This window comes from Danio rerio, chromosome 1 (assembly GCF_049306965.1).
Source record: "Danio rerio strain Tuebingen ecotype United States chromosome 1, GRCz12tu, whole genome shotgun sequence".
Taxonomy (NCBI): Eukaryota; Metazoa; Chordata; class Actinopteri; order Cypriniformes; family Danionidae; genus Danio; species Danio rerio.
The window spans coordinates 16,809,556-16,826,773 of NC_133176.1; the positions used below are offsets into that span (position 1 = coordinate 16,809,556).

A 17,218-nucleotide genomic window follows, 5' to 3' on the forward strand; every position below is an offset into this window, starting at 1 on the left:
GGCTGAAAAAAAAGCATCTAAACTCTTTTTGTGTTGGTGTTGAAGTGCAGGAGAGACCCTATCAGCGCCCTCTAAAGGTGTAATGCCTCTCTCCACCAAATCTACTGCAGTCTATCACAAGTACAATCTACACAATTACAGCACACAATAGGCTGTAATCAGCAGAAAGGGACCTCTTGCTTTTCTTTCCGGCTAATTGCACAAATTCCAACTCTTAAAATTCCAATTATTCTAATTGCGATGATGCCGTGCACAACTGACAAGACCACCTGAGACAGGTTCCCCATCATTTCAACAGAAAGAAAAAGAGGCCGGGGATTAGGATGGACTAAATAAAAGAGACGTGAGAGAAAGACGTGTGTAAAAAGACACTGTCGACTTTGCCCAGAGGAAAGGACACAGACTCTGCCTCTACTAGCGGGGATACGTGACTCCCCACTCGAACAAGCGTGAGAGTGACGGCACGCATGACAACAACAAAGGCATGCGATAAGGGAGGTACTGCTCTACTCTCTACTGCTGCAGAGAGAAGAAGACATCATCAGAGAGGGAGTATTTCAAAACGTGCTTTGACAGCAAGAACAACCATGGTGAAAATAACATAAGAGACCCAATCGCACACAACTGTATCGCAATTCTCAAAACTTCACATCAATATCTTGGGATTCCTCTCAAGCAACTGACAGAATTTTGCCTAGAAGCACTCTCTCTTTTTTTTTTTTTGGAGTTCATGAACTTTAAGGAATGTCCTACACTTAAAATAATGACACACTTTTCTGGAATGGTCTGTAATAAGTGCGGCGGCTTCCTGTGCGTGTCTACAGATGTGTGCTAGCTGCTAGGCACCACTGAAGATCATCCAGCTGCAAGAATGTTATGCATTTAAATGTAAATGATGGAGGGAAACACAAACACACAGACTCCACAGCAGTGTCTCACCGACTGGCTTTTCCATTCAATGGCAAGTTCTCCCCCGTCTGATTACAAAAAAGGTGCCTGTCTCACACCAATGGTAAATAAGGATCTCTACCCAGAGACGGCATCACAAAAATCAGGCAGAGACGTAAGAGATTACTGGCCTTTTTCAGGTGAAGCGTCTAAGACCCAACCCAAGTTTTTCCCAACCCCATGGACCCTTTTCACAAGACTGTTATGATGTGTGTCACAGTCATCGTAATATTAAATCCTTGAAAGTTTTAAATATTTAGATTTTTTTTTAATCGTATGAACATTTATATGCAGTTATGAATGTATTATATCATCAACAAATACAAAAAAAACAAAAGAAATGACCATTTATGTGAGGTGTTACTAATGCAGCATCTAAGGGAATAAGAGTAAATTTGACGTCTGTTTCTCTTCTGGCCATCAGTCACATTATTTTTCCCCTTTTCTGAAGGTCTTGATAGCACCATCATGGAGTTTTTCTTTTATTTATTTCAGCAAATAGGGTTGTCAAAAATAATTTGTTGTACTCTCACTGCGCTCTAAGTTTACCCAGCTATGATGCCTTTCATTACTGAGAAACCCGGAAAATGGGTTCCCATTCCCACAGTGACCCCAACTCTAGACATTGTTGAACCCTTCCTAATCAAACACACCTGAATCAGCTTATTATGCCATTAGCAGACACTTCAAGACTTGAAGTGGATAGGTCAAATAGGGGAACATCTAAAACGTATGTTGCTGAGGAGCATTTACCAACGCTCAAACAATCCCCCTTGATTCCAGTAGGAATCCTCATTGTCTAAAATTCTAATTGAGCGTGAAAACTATTTCCAGCAGAGATTTCACTCGATTTCAAGATGGTCACCATACCGACTAGCAGAAAGCAGTTTGATTTCTATTGACAATGTTACTCTAGGAAACAGAAACCATAAGCAAGTCTTTATTTAATTTCAGGATGAAACAATTAAATTTAAAAAGAGACATATGGTGCTCAGCATAATTGAGTACACCAAATTTTGAAAATGATTATTTTCATCCATTTTTTCAATGTATTTTGGTGCACTTAAACAAAACAGATTTATTAAACAGATATATTTATTAAAATAATATTTTAGTAAATATTTTAAAATACAATTAAATTCAAGCAAAAAAAATGGAAATATATATATATAATAAATCTAATAAATTGTTACATTTTTAGCTTTTCTTGATTTTTCCTCTTTTTTAAATTTGTATTTAATATTTTTCTATAACATATAAATTTGGGTGTACTTGTTTTTGAACCATTATCATAAGTTATTTAGTTAGATTAGCTCCAGATTTGGCTTAATAATCTAATGTATATGCACAGATATTATATTGTATAGCTTCTAGGCATGGGCCGGTATAAGATTCTGAAAGTATTATTATCTTGGATAAAAATATTACAGTTTTGCGATATTGTGATTACTGTATATATTCTTTTTAAATCTCTGGGTAAAAAACAAAAAAAAAATCCCTTTTGAACACGATATGTTTTATTTTGAGAAACATTTAAAATATTTTGGAACAGTAAACATGTCAGTCTAAATTAATTATTGACTTTTGCTGTCTTCATATGTATAAAAACAGATTTTTTTAAAATTTGATCTTTGGATATCTTGTCTGCTGGAGATACTGTTGTCCTAAAAAACTTCATTAAAAATAAAGTAAATAAAAAAAAATCTTACACATACTTTAGGAACGATATTGCAGATACTTTTGATGGTTTTAAAACCGTGACTTTTCCAAACACCTTGAAAAGCGTTATCATCCCATGCCTAAAAGCTTCCTATTAAAAATATGAACTTAAACGATGGATGTGTGGGGGGTGTACTTCTATATGCTGAGCACTGTAATTGGAGACTAAAATATAGAGTTAAACTCCTTACAGAGTACATTAATCACAGCTGTACACCCACAAACACACTTCAACATGCTGTCTTTATGAAGATAGATAAGTGTAAACACACTTGAGCAGTTGTTTCTGACTCTCTAACACTGCTGGATGTCAAGCAGATGAGTTCAGGCTGCTGACACCGTCTTTTCACCATCTCAGCATTCAACGCCATACACACATCCGCGCTTAAAGCTCGAATATGGGCCACAAGTGTAGAGATTGTGTTTGTGTGTGCACGTCGCATCCTGAGTTCTCCCCGCAAGTCTGTGCGGATCCCTGCGCCAGGCGGCGGCCGCACTTCCCTTGCCTTTCCGAGGCTGACGGGAAGCCAATAAGAGTGGCTCATTCCATGGTTGCCATGGTCACTTTATAGGACACACCTCCTTTTGTTCAAGGCCAGATAATGGAGGCCTTCAGCGCCAACACAAACACAGAGAACGCCTTACATCCTGTAACACACACACACGGAATGTCGAACGTTCGACCTCAGAGAGAATGAGAAATAGGTTGAACCTCCCCAGTAAAGTAAACAGCCTTTGATTCTTCCTTGATTGTAAAGCACATGCGTTTATATTTAAAGGAAACTATAAATTTCAGTTACAAACACATCAGATTAGGCAATTGGAGCAACATTGTGTTAAAAGGCAGATTGACGTCAGTATTACTTCACAGAGTTGGATGTTCTAACACTTTTCCTCCTGTTATGATGACACATTGTATGTTTCCAAGCCAAAAAACCTTATCCCAGAAGACCTGTACATGTAATTTTGTCAAAGATGTGAACAGTTACGCAAGTAATAGGACATCTTCATTATTAAGCAACAGTTTAGTCATCATAGAAACAAAATGACCTTCAAGAACTGAACAAAGTAACTTAGCGGTGACCAGTGCTATTGTTTGGCCTCTATTGGAGTTGCTGATGTTAAAATCCAGAGCTCATGTTAGCTAATAGTTGATATAATTATCATATGCAAAAAATATTATAATATTAAACTAGCTGTTTAAAATTACTACAGACCAAAATCTTGCTTTTTTATATGAAAAGCCTGTTCTTTCATCAAATAGCTTTGATTAATGCAAAAAGGAGTCAGGAATCATCATCACCAGCACCTCCCATCTCTCTTCCTCTCTCCACCAGCCTTAATCTACTATCCATCTGCTTCATATCTTGGTGCCAGCCGCCTAGTGGATGCATGACCTGTGACCTTTGCAATGGGACGATGACCTGAGTCCAGCACACAGGATGTCTGGGCGGTATCCGTCACAATATCATATGCCTTTGTGGTGGATTCTCATTTCATAGTTTTCACTCCATCAAGTGCTTCCATGTGTATCAAATGAAAAAATAATATTTTTTTGAAAAACAAAACAAGACAAAGAGACAGAATACAGCCTCCAGACCCGGAGACAGAAAGACAGACATAAACTCATGGGAGAACGTCCTATGAACCCGGCCAATGTTGATTTCCTGCTAGCTGGATCTTTTTTGCCACTTCTAAATTTACCCTTCCTCCCCCTTTTCGTCTTCCTCCTCTCTTCTCTCTCCTCCTCTTCCTCTTTTTCCTGTCACAGGAAGTTCTCACAATCGCTGACCGATGGTTCCTCAGCATGGAGGGAGGAGGTTGAACCTTTGTGCATGAGTGTGTATAAATGAGTTTGTGTAGACAGATCTCTCCACTTTGGAAGATAGCAGATAAAAATAGTGTTTTGCAAGAATACTGCAAAGATCAACTTTAAAATGATCAGTTTCAGAAATATTTCATACAATTTTACACAAAACATTGTGTTATTTAAACTAACATTTAGGTAAAATATGGACTAACTTAATAGCTGGGTTAAAATTTATTTGATGGAATTAGCACTAGCACATTTTACCCAAATGTTGGTTAAAACAAACCAGATTTTTTTTTTTAGATCTTTAAAGAACTTTGGGTCTTTCTCGAAATGCTTCCATGGATATTAATAATTCTTCATGGAATCATCAAGGCCAAAAAGATCCTTTATTTTCAATTGTATTTTAATAGTGTGGCTAAATTGTTTAGTCTGGTCTCAAGTCTGTATGTTGATCTTAAAGTAGTTCGGCCAAAAATTTAAATATATTCACAATTTGCTCACCAGGCGAAGCAGTGGCGCAGTAGGTAGTTCTGTCGTCTCACAGCAAGAAGGTTGCTGGTTCGTACCTCGGCTCAGTTGGCATTTCTGTGAGGAGTTTGCATGTTCTCCATGCGTTCGTGTGGGTTTCCTTCGGATGCTCTGGTTACCTCCCACAGTCCAAAGACATGCAGTACAGGTGAACTGGGTAGACTAAATTGTCCGTAGTGTATGAGGGTGACAGGCCCAGACGACAGGCCTTCCGGAATGTGTAAGAAAAGTTGTTATCATATGGACAAGTCTAAAATGGCTTGTACCAAAGAGTCGACCCTGCAACCATACGGGACTAAGGCCAAAGAAGAAAAAGCTGATTCACAATTTGCTCACCCTCAAGTTGTTCCTCCAGACATTTATGAGTTTCTTTCTATGTTGAACACAAATAAAGATTTTTTTTGAAAGCTAAAAACCACAACCCAGGCTCATTCTGAAAACATACCTCTATATACATTTCTGGAGACTATCAAATAAGTCCCAGGAGCTACATATGTTTTCGTAGTTTTTGTTTTTGCGAGTCCTCCAGAGGGTGCTGCGTACACTTTTTAAGGTCTCACATTTCTCTCTTGAATACCATTCAGGCCTGTTGTTCTCTAGTAAATCCACCAGAAGGCACTGTCGACTGACTGCTTGATTGACTGAGCAATCGACTGACCCACCCCCACCCTCCCCCTTCCCTAAACCCAACCAATAGTATTTTAAAAAGCACAGATTGACCTGGGACCACCCACTCCCTAAACCCAACCGACAAATTTAAAAAGGAACTCAGAAAATGAAAAGCCCTCATCCGATTTTTACCACGTTTTCGGATCTTACCACATTCTCACCAAGTTATTTACTTGTTTATTTTTACTTTTTGGCTTCTGTTTTTTTTTTTAACCCACTTTCTGGAACTGTTTTTCACCAGACTCAAACCCCATCATCGTGGTCATCTCCTTTCTGCGTCTCAAATCCATCAACGTACACAATGAGCAAACTGGAAAGTCATCCATACGGAGGTAAGCGTGAAAAGAAATGACGTCATACCGCCACATAGCGTTCCTTTAAAAAATTAAATGCAGCCATACATACTTCTGGCAACATAAATTACGATCTCCGGAAATGTATACAGGGCTACAGCCTATGAGCCTATGTTGGAAAACCATCGACTTAATTGTAGAAAACAACAAACACTAAGAAAGTCAATGGTTATATGTTTGCAAACATCTTCAAAATATCTTCATTTATGTACAACAGAAGAAAGAACCTATAAAACAAGTAAAGGTTGATCACATTATGACAGATTAATAATTTTTGGGCCAACTATCCCTTTAAGGCCTTTTTTATCCCGTAAATGGTCCCATTCTAGTTAAAGAGTCCTTGCTTCACATGAGCAGCAGACAAACATCAATATGCGTCTTTGAGCAAAACTAGGAGGAATTTTATCAGCGATTCATGTGACCTGATGTCCTATTTGCTAAACCGCCTCCAAGACACTGAACTCTTTATCTTTCATCTTTCCACACATACACTTTAAAATCTGCAGATCAAGAGCAGTCATACATCATTTGCTGAGGATCACGCATATCATATTTTGGCAAGACATTCTCCAGACATATGGGGGTAGATAGCTCTGAGAAACGAGAAGATCCTCTCCATCTGGTCACAAACACAGGGGATCATGAGGTTACCCCATCGCCACAGTCACTCAACACCGCACTGCTATCCCACAAACCTATGCGCAGATGGGTCCATTTATGCGCATCTCAGACTCTCTGACAGATTTAAACATTAGCTATCACTGACACGGAGACAGCTTGGCCAGGTCTGGTGACTGGCCACTTTGTGTCATGCCCTGCTGGTCTCAGGTTAGATGATTGGATACGCTCAGTGATATGCCACCCTATCCATTCCATCTATGATCAAAAGATTGCCTAAAGGGGTGAAGAAAGATAGACCCTGCTCTAATTTCACAGAGGGCTTCTCATACACCAACCAATCCCAAAGCAACAGTAGCTTGGTTGCAAAGACCAATCACCAGGCAATAAAGGACATTTGTGGCCAACAAACCTGCCTACATATTCAGAAATTTTAAATGAAGAATCCATTTGGAGTGTTGTGAAGTCTCTTCTTTGTGTCTATCATGTTTAGCAACATCCATGACCCTAGATTACCAGATGGAGTATGTATATCAACTTCAAAGTCACATGTTTTAAGCATGGGATTCTTTCCTTTGACTCCTCACTGACCTGCATTACTGTCTTATCACCTGGAGTTAACATGACCCAAAGTTTATCGACCTCGGCTTAGATAGAACAAGAAAAACACCAGACATGGAACTTTCACAGCAACAAAACAATCGTTCATTTACTTTCCTTCGGCTTCATCTCTTTATTAATCAGGGGTCGACACAGCGGAATAAACTGCCAACTTATCCAGCATATGTTTTACCCAGTGGATGCCCTTCCAGCTAACCCAGTACTGGGAAACATTCATACACACTCATTCACACATAAACTATGACCAATTTAGCTTATTCAATTCTTTGGACCAGAGGAAACTCACAGGAACATAGGGAGAACATTCAAACTCCACACAGAAATGCCATCGGACCCAGCTGAAGCTCAAACCAGCGACCTTCTTGCTGTGAGTTGACAGTGCTAACCACTGAGCCACCGTGTCGCCACAACAAAATATATACTTTAAAACACTGCAATCTTTGAACTTCAAGTGAAATATTTGTAGTTGTTCTGTATGTTTTTAGTTATGATAGATAGATTTGTGTTAGTATAAATCTTTTATTTAGTATTGAATTGTTTCCATGGCTACTAAAACACTGACAAAAATTGTTGATTTTTATTTACCAAAAAACATACAAACAACAGGTATGGTAAACATAACAGGTATGGTAATATGAACAACAACATAATTATTCTGACCTCTACCTTTTTTAAAGTAATAAATTTAATTAATTCAGAAAATTTAATTAAACAAAACATGTAGGCCCATTGCATTTTACTGTGGGATGCTTGAACACGCGCGCGCGCGCACAAACTCAGAGGCTGTCTGCGTTCAGAAGAGCACATCGCTCTCTCTGCGCGCGCTCTTTGGGAATGTCAGATTACAGCAACTCTTCCCCCAACTCTCATTTAGTCTGAAAGAGAACGTAGACCGTGCAGCTCTGACGAAAATCTCTTATCTCCAAACTATGTGAAATCAGCTCAAAACCAATGGAGACGTGTCGCGCTTCGGGTAGCGAGAAAGATTTCTTATCAGACAGCCTGGAGCGCCGGCAGCGCGTGAAACGTATCCCACGCACCACCCAAATAATTACACTCTTGCACACCAAATTTTAGGAAGAGATGAAAATCTACAGCGAAATAACAGGAGAGGAAAATTATAGAGAACTTAAATATTAAATAACTTATACAAATCAAACTATATAGTAATGTACTAGAATATTTTAGTTACAGGTTTTACGAAATAAACGCACCCCAAAAGACCACCAATACAAACGTATAGTGTGCATTCTGAATTGTCATTTTCAAACACTATATTATTAGATGTTAATGCATAAATATACCTGTTTCTGCTTAAGTGATTCCTAAAACACAATCTTGGGCTCTTTTTTTGTGGGTCATCTTACATGTTGCAAGATGAATTTGAATCAACAAGCAAAAAACAAACAAACATGTAATAGATATACACACAAATGCAGAGTCTGGCATGGCCATAATATCACATGACAGTTGCAAAGTTGGTACAACGAATATGACCAAAATTAGGCAATTTACATTAAAACAGCTAAGCTGTGTATTGCAAAGGACATCAGATAAACAACTAAAATACATTATATTCATATAATATAATTTACAATATCTTACAATGAATTCACTTCAATTAAGTCAAACCATTATTGATTTCGTTTAAGGTGTGATATGAAACATCTTAACAATACCTAATCTTATAATCAACTTAGGTGCCACCAAAAAAAAAAAACATAAACAAAAAAAAACTTGGATAATAATATTAATAAAGTTTATAGACCTGTGAAAAGTGATGCACTATAGCCACCGCATGCGTTTAAACGTATATAGAGTAACTAAACAGACATACATTTTCTCAAAGTAGAAGAGTTAATGTTAATAGAAGTAGCCTATAAACCTTTATTTAACATACGAAAGTGTACTTACGAGTAAGGATCATGTTGTGTTTTCTATGAATCGCGATTGTCCTTGCGATTTGCTTGACGAGTGTTCTTCGCTTTAATCCAACATTACAGCAAAACTCGCATATTCCAATAAGAGGTGAATTACATAAAGAAAAATAAACTTCCTCCGAACTAAATCACGTTCATAGAAAGCCCAAAGACCAAAGCGCATAACATAAATCCATGACTGGTTTCCTTTTCTGTCCGCTCAGGGCAAAAATACCTCACTACAGCAGAGAGAGATTGAGAAAGCTGTGAACGGACTGTCCCGCGTGTGAATGTGAATGAACAGACTGATTCACTGTTTAGGAATGGGAGGCTGGAGGAAGAGACTCCTCCTCCCCGCACAGGACACCCTCAGGTGGGCTTTTTGCTGCTCTAGTCTGGCGGAGGTGGAGCTACTGTTCAATTGTCAAAGCCGGCTTTATTGGCAAGAAAGTTTATAGTCTGCATTGCTGCCATACAATTATGGACACGATAAAATTAGTAATAGGATAAGTAATAACTTATTAGGAATTTATACTACAATGTGCAAAATATTCTTTAAATAATACATAATGAACATTAAAATAAATAGTTTAATTGCATCCAAAAATGAATTAGAGAATTTTTACTGTAATAATTCATAAAGTTGACTCATACAACAGACTTTAATGTAACAACCCTTTGCATTTTAAGCTAGACACTTTTTTGGTATGCACTGTTATACTGTATTATACATCAATATCATAAGTGATATAAAAAAATCACACATGCTGAAATGCATTAAATACCAACTTATACAAGCCAAAGCAGCATAAACCATAGATAAATTAATAGAATAAAGCATATAAAAAGAAGAATTTAATGTTCTGATTTATCCCCACCTTTAAAAATAATAGTTTAATAATATTCCTTTGACTTCCACCCAAACAATAAATAAATAATAATAATAAACAGATATAACAAACGAGCAAAGCAAAATTAAATGAATGAATGAATAAATATAATATAATATAATATAATATAATATAATATAATATAATATAATATAATATAATATAATATAATATAATATAAGCGAATAATATAAAAATAAATAACTATAAATATTTAAATGTAAAAAAAATTTAATATTTTAATTCTAACTATATAAATATTTGGTCACACTTACAATATAGAGTTCATTAGAAAATGCATTTAGCCTACTAACACGAACTATGAACAATACTTGTACAGCATTTATTAATCATAATTTAACAATTACTAATGCAATATTGACATCCATATATGCTTAACACTTAATGCACCGTGAATTAATATAAACTATATGATAAACAACTAAATTTTCATTAACTAAGCTTACCTTCACTAACATGAACTTGCAGTGTAGTAAATGTATTGTTTATTGTTGGTTCATGTTAGCAGCTAAATACATGAACTAACAGTGACTTATACAACCTTATTGTAAAGTGTTACCAATTATTTATATATTTTTTATTTATTAATTCAATTACTCGAGCTACTTCGTACTTGCTTTCTTGGTTAATTTAGAAAACGCAACTGAAACACCACCTTTAAAAAACTAAAGTACTAAATAAATTCATAGGCTTCTTCGTCATATTAGCTAAGTTGAAATAAAGCGGTATAAAATAATCAAGGTTGAAATTAAATGAATTTAAAATTAAGGTCAGCATATAGGCCTATCGTCACAAAAGTGCGCAAAACATGTTGATTTAAATAAATGTGAAATAATTTTTTTCTTGCGTCAAAAGTGAGAGTGGTCTCGAAGGAATAGGCTACTGCTCATTTGTCTGCACGGCGCTGTTGTTACTTAACTGCTTTAAACTGTAATTAAAACGGCGCGCCGTTAGCATATCATTAGAGGTCTTCATTAAGTCGCGGGGCCGCCTGAAAGCCGCTATTGTGCGACATGATGTTGTGAAAAGAGAAGACAATGAGTCCGTTCTGCTATGGTAATTTCAACAAGTCCAGTCAACAGGCGTCCCTGATCCTCGCCTGAATTCACGCACGCACGCACACACACGCACGCACAAACACACATACACACACACACAGAGAGAGAGAGAGAGAGAGAGAGAGAGAGAGAGAGAGAGAGAGAGAGAGAGAGAGAGAGAGAGAGAGAGTTGCCATTGTAAGAGAAGCTCTTATTGAGATCAAACAGACTTATGGCCTCTCTGAAGCTTCCTGCTTCTCAAGTCAAAAGAAAGTCACGTTCACTTCCTTTTCTCCGCTTCAATTAAAATTATGACAAAGCCTGAATAGAGAGTACTATAATCCCTTAAGCCAGAAGTTAGTGGATGTTTTATGATTATAATTGAGCTTTATGATTCTAATTAAACTATGTTCAGAATGTGAAAGCATACTACGGAATATTGCAAAATATGACTGTATTGAAGATTATTATTAATAATAAATGATATATAACCCTCTGATATATATATATATATATATATATATATATATATATATATATATATATATATATATATATATATATATATATATATATATATATATATATATAATGCTTTGAAGCACACACCTAACATTATTTATTTATTGAAGTTTAGAAAAAAGGGGGAAATTATTAAGTTTGCGTTTATTATATATATTAAAAAGTTTTAAAATTGTACATGAAACATACAGTTGAAATCAGAATTATTAGCCCCCCTGAATTATCAGCCCCCTTGATTATTTTTCTCTCCAATTTCTGTTTAACGGAGAGACGATTTCCTTCACACGTTACAAAACATAATAATTTGAATAACTCATCTCTAATAACGGATTTATTTTATCTTTGCCATGATGACAGTAGGGCAAAGCAGTGGCCCAGTAGGTAGAGCTGTCGCCTCACAGCTAGAAGGTCGATGGGTCGCTGGTTTGAGCCTCGGCTCAGTTGGCGTTTCTGTGTGGAGTTTGCATGTTCTCCCTGCGTTCACGTGGGTTTCCCCCCACAGTCCAAAGACATGCGGTACAGGTGAATTGGGTAGGCTAAATTGTCCATAGTGTGTGTGTGAATGTGTGTGTGTGTGGATGTTTCCCAGAGATGGGTTGCGGCTGTAAGGGCATCCGCTGCGTAAAAAAAACTTGCTGGGTAAGTTGGCGGTTCATTCCGCTGTGGCAACCCCAGATTAATAAAGGGACTAAGCCGACAAGAAAATTAATGAATGATGAAAGTATATAATATTTGACTAGATATTTTCAAGACACTTCTATACAGCTTAAAGCGACATTTAAAGGCAATTTGTTTGAGTAAAGGCAAAGTTAACTAGGCAGGTTAGGGTAATTAGGCAAGTTATTGTATAACGATAGTTTGTTCTGTGGACTATCAAAAAAAATGCTTAAATTGGCTAATAATTTTGACCTTAAATGTCTTTAAAAAGATAATAAAAACAGTTTTTATTCTTGCCAAAATAAAATAAATAAGACTTTCTCCAGGAGAAAAAATATTATCAGACATACAAGAAAATTTCCTTGCTCTGTTAAACATCATTTGGGACAAATAAAAAATAAAAATAAATAAAGGCGGCTAATAATTTAGATTTTAGCTGTATATTAAGCAAAACATGTAAACATGTATTATTCTAATACTGTGAAAGGAAAAAAGTCAAACTTTGTTCAAACTTAAGATTAGAATTTGTTTGTGTGCCAGAGTAACCATTCGATTAAACTTTTCCCATTAATTACCAATTAAAATTTCATATTACCGTTAATTACCTTACCTTACAGTAGCAGCCCAGAAGCATCCATACACACTCATGCACACACACACACCTCCCTATATAGTATGTAAAAGTATGTGAATGGCTTACAGCAATTCCAGTCATTTTGAACTGAACACATGCATACTGTCCCAACCCATTGGAGCTGAGGAATCTGAAGCACTGAAAAACACACATCATGAATGCTACTGTATACTGATAAAAATGATGGAATATGTTGAGCATAGCCTGCAAATTCTCTTGTCTGGGTCTGTAAAGTGGGGCAACATGTCTGATTCACAAGGAAAAAATGAAAGCAGGAGTTACAGGGAAGAAATTGCCTTTACATGTGGAATGTCCACCTCATCTTTTATTCTCATTCTCTAAAAATTCAGCAACAGCATTCAGACATGCCAGAGAGAATGATGGAGAGATGTGTGTGGTTTTCAAACTGACTCATCAGATGCATCACTCTTTTTCCATCTGTCGTCTGCCTTTCCTATTCTTTCTCACCCGGTTGGTAACTCCTTTTTCTTCCGAAAACTAAACATTTTATAATAATACATTAATAAATCATTCCCAATTTTAAAAATTAAATCATTAAACATTCTTTTGCTTCTTGTGAAGAGCATCAAAAGCTGCATTTTAAGCTAGTTTTTCAGCTGTTTAGTAAAGTACATGATTAGAACACAATGCATTACTCCCAATTTTAGAAATTCTATCATCAAATATTCATTTTCATTTTGTAAAGAGCACCCGAAGCAGCTTTTAAGTTCTTTTAATCTGTTTCTGTTTCTGGTTTTTATAATAAAGCACGTCAGTGAGGTCTAAAACAACAATAAACTGTATTTGAATGGGAAATACATAAGACAAATATGACATCTCATTTTAGTAAGGTGACCAGACACCACATGTTTGCCCCTCAGAACAGTCCTGTACTTCAGCTCCGTTTTAATGTTCTGACTATAATGAAAACAGTGTTTTGTCCTTTATGTCACGTAAAAACATTGTTTTATTGTTAACTGATAAAGCGAGTGTTATCTTGTCACATGACAAAAGGTAGCTAATCACATGTTAATAGCTATATCTTGAAGAGCAAATTGATTATGCAGTACCATGACACCTATTTATTGATTACAAGCAGTTTGTGATGACCAAATCCGGTGTCATTTTGGGGCTGCAGTATGATCCTTAAAGAGATAGTTCATCCAAAAATGAAAATACTGTGAATAATTACTCTACTTATGTCATTCAAATCATGTTTAAAACAATCAGAATACAAATTAAAGGGTTCAGTTGTAATCATACAAAGCTTGAAGATTACCTTCGTGTTCCAAAATATAACAAAATTAGTTCCTGGGGCTTTATATATATGCTTGTTCAAACTAATTGATTAAAACAAGCCAAAACATTATTAAAGCTGTTGTTAAGTTTAAACTAAAATGGTTGTCTAAATTAATTGTTCCAGGCAAGTTTAATTTATATGTTAATTCAAACGAAAGAGATTTGACATCGTTGGTTCAAAATGAATTTTGTTCTTGGTTTCTATTTGCCTACGACTAAGTTAAAATAATGCGATTTAAATAAGTGTAAATGTGTGTCAGAATTATATTAAGATACACCAACAATTTTAGAGGCTGTACATACAAATTTGAAGAGAAGATGACATGCATTTTCTTTTTTCCAGCCTTAGTTACTCTATCTGCAATATACAGATCTCAGCAATATACAGCAGCAGAGCAACATATAGGTCACTCGTGAACACACAACCTGAAGTTATTTGGAAAAGAAGAAATTGTTCAAAGGTATCACAGGTTTGGAACAGCATGAGGTTGAGTAATAATCACATCATTTTTATTTTTTGGGATGAACTCTCCTTTTAAATATAGAATTTTAATATATCATCAAATTAATCTTGTTGCAAATTACTTTTTTTAAACTTTGAATTAAGGCTGCAGCTTTTAATTAGGGTTCCACACAATTTATTTATGTTGTCCCAAGTCAATTATGTTAAAGTAACACTTTTAACACATTTTTGTGGATTAAATGTAAAAAAAATAAAATAAAATGGGTGTATGGGTGTTTCCCAGTGATGGGTTGCAGCCAGAAGGGCATCCACTACATAAAAAACATGCTGGATAAGTTGGCAGTTCATTCTGCTGTGACAACCCCAGATTAATAAGGGACTAAGCTAAAAAGAAAATGAATGAATGAATGAATGAATAAATATAAAAAGTTGGCCCAATGAAATCTCAAGAATTGTGTTGTTTCAGCTCATTTTAAATAAGTAGTTTGAACAAGTAAAAAAAACAAAAATAATTATAAAATTATATATATATATATATATATATATATATATATATATATATATATATATATATATATATATGTGTGTGTGTGTGTGTGTGTGTGTGTGTGTGTGTGTGTGTAGTATTTAGTTTTTTGGTGTTGGAAAATCTATCATTGCAATATATATATTTTGTATGTATTAGGGATGTAACGGTATTGTAAATACCGTCATACCGCAATATTAATTTTTTTCGATATTACCGTAGTCGCATGACTCGGTAAAATTATAGGTCTTCTGAGAAAATTTGCTCAAGCGAATGAAGCGAACGGGAGGTACCGGAAAACTACAATTCCCATAAGCCCAGGCTTGGCCATAATCCCTTGCGGTCTGTTGTCGCTACAGATCCAGTAATGCGGAAATGGAGTGTGCTGCTAGAAGCGGGGATCAAAAAGAGCTGTAAAACTCTAAAGCGGGTGTTGTCGCCGCGCGCGTCCTGAATAGTGGTGTTTTCGCGCGAGTTCTTATCAGCTGTGTTGTCGCGCGAGTTCTTATCAGCTGTGTTGTCGCGCGAGTTCTTATCAGCTGTGTTGTCGCGCGCGTACTGTAAAGCGGGGACGGAGGGTATGTCGCGTCGCGGGGGCCCTTTTGATCATTTTGGAAGGGAACATTCTATCAAAGACTAAAAAGGGCATGTGCACTGCACAGGTTGAGCACTGTGTGTGCACGTGCCTGCAAGTTGGGGAATACGACTAATAATCAGTCATGGGGACTGCAGAAACACACCACACTGTTCAGATTGATGCAGACATGAGATCTCTATCTCACTCATGGTTTGTGCTCTCAAGTGGGGGAAAGACAATGCACAATGTTACCCACTGCTGTCAACCTGGGCCAAGTCATATCTCTCTTGTCCCAGAAACCTCAGTCCCAAATGAGAGGGTTTTTTTCTGTTGCAGGGGACATTGTAAATACCCAGAGATACCAGCTTTTACCAGATTATATTTATATGATAATTTTCCTTTAAACCCATCTCTATCTAAGTGAGTGAGTGATTAAATGTTGAATGTGATTTTTCAACACTACTAAATTTAAACTTTATTTTTTTACATGGTTTAATATTTTTTTGTTATTAAAATTGAAGTTCCTGTTTCAAAGCTTACAGATAGATGGCTAATTTGTATGTCATTGACACTTTTGGCACTTTTTTGGAGTATTTTCATAAGTTTTGTTTTTTCCTGTAAATGATTCAATAAATACCATACCGTGACATTCATACCGAGGTATTACCGTACCGTGAAATTCTGATACCGTTACATCCCTAATATATATATATATATATATATATATATATATATATATATATATATATATATATATATATATATATATATATATATATATATATATATATATTATAAGTTTTTTTTTAAATTCCGTGGTATATATTGCAATAGGAATAACATTTCTCTAGATTTGTTAAAAATTTGGATAGAATATTTACATTTTAGATTGGGATGATCCTGTAGGGGAGTGCATATGCATAAACAAAACAATCTATAATAAATTCCATAAAGAGAAAGATACAAATCAAATGAACAGTGCTTTATTTTTATTGTTTTCAGAGGAGTCAAACAGTATTCAGGTATATAGTAACTGAATAATCAAATGTAAAATAATACTGCATAGTCTTCGTTTTATAAACAATTCACTGAAATTAAATTCATTTGCCAAAGTTACAAACGGTACAATTTCTTATGCCTGAATGCTTTTTAAACTGTCACACAGTCACAGAACACTTGCAAAATGATAAATTATAATCCAGACTTAACATTGCGAATGATTACAATGCGATAACGATGCTGAAACAATATATTGTGCAGCACTACTTTAAATAACATTTTAGTGATTATATTTTGTAAATTATTGTAAAAATGCACAAAATAAATAAACCAATGAAAGGAAAAACTGTTAAAAAAGGAAACATATACAGTATTTGAGTATGGTATTGAGTATGTAAATTATCA

The 17,218-nt window shown here is 35.7% G+C and overlaps 1 protein-coding gene across 4 annotated transcripts in view; it reads right to left on the reverse strand.

Moving 5' to 3' along the window:
• dlc1 (DLC1 Rho GTPase activating protein) overlaps positions 1-17,218 on the reverse strand; it is a 236,967-nt gene that overhangs the window by 28,790 nt on the left and 190,959 nt on the right. For 3 of the 4 annotated variants that reach the window (XR_012405780.1, XR_012405781.1, XM_005159860.5), the window contains exon 1: positions 9,184-9,482. The exons of the other annotated variant lie outside the window; for it this stretch is intronic. Coding sequence is in view for 1 of the 3 variants with exons in the window: in XM_005159860.5 (XP_005159917.1) it covers positions 9,184-9,196 (13 nt within the window). In the remaining 2 variants the exon portion in view is untranslated. Of the gene's footprint in view, positions 1-9,183; positions 9,483-17,218 lie in introns of those variants that run through there. 4 annotated transcript variants of the gene reach the window in all.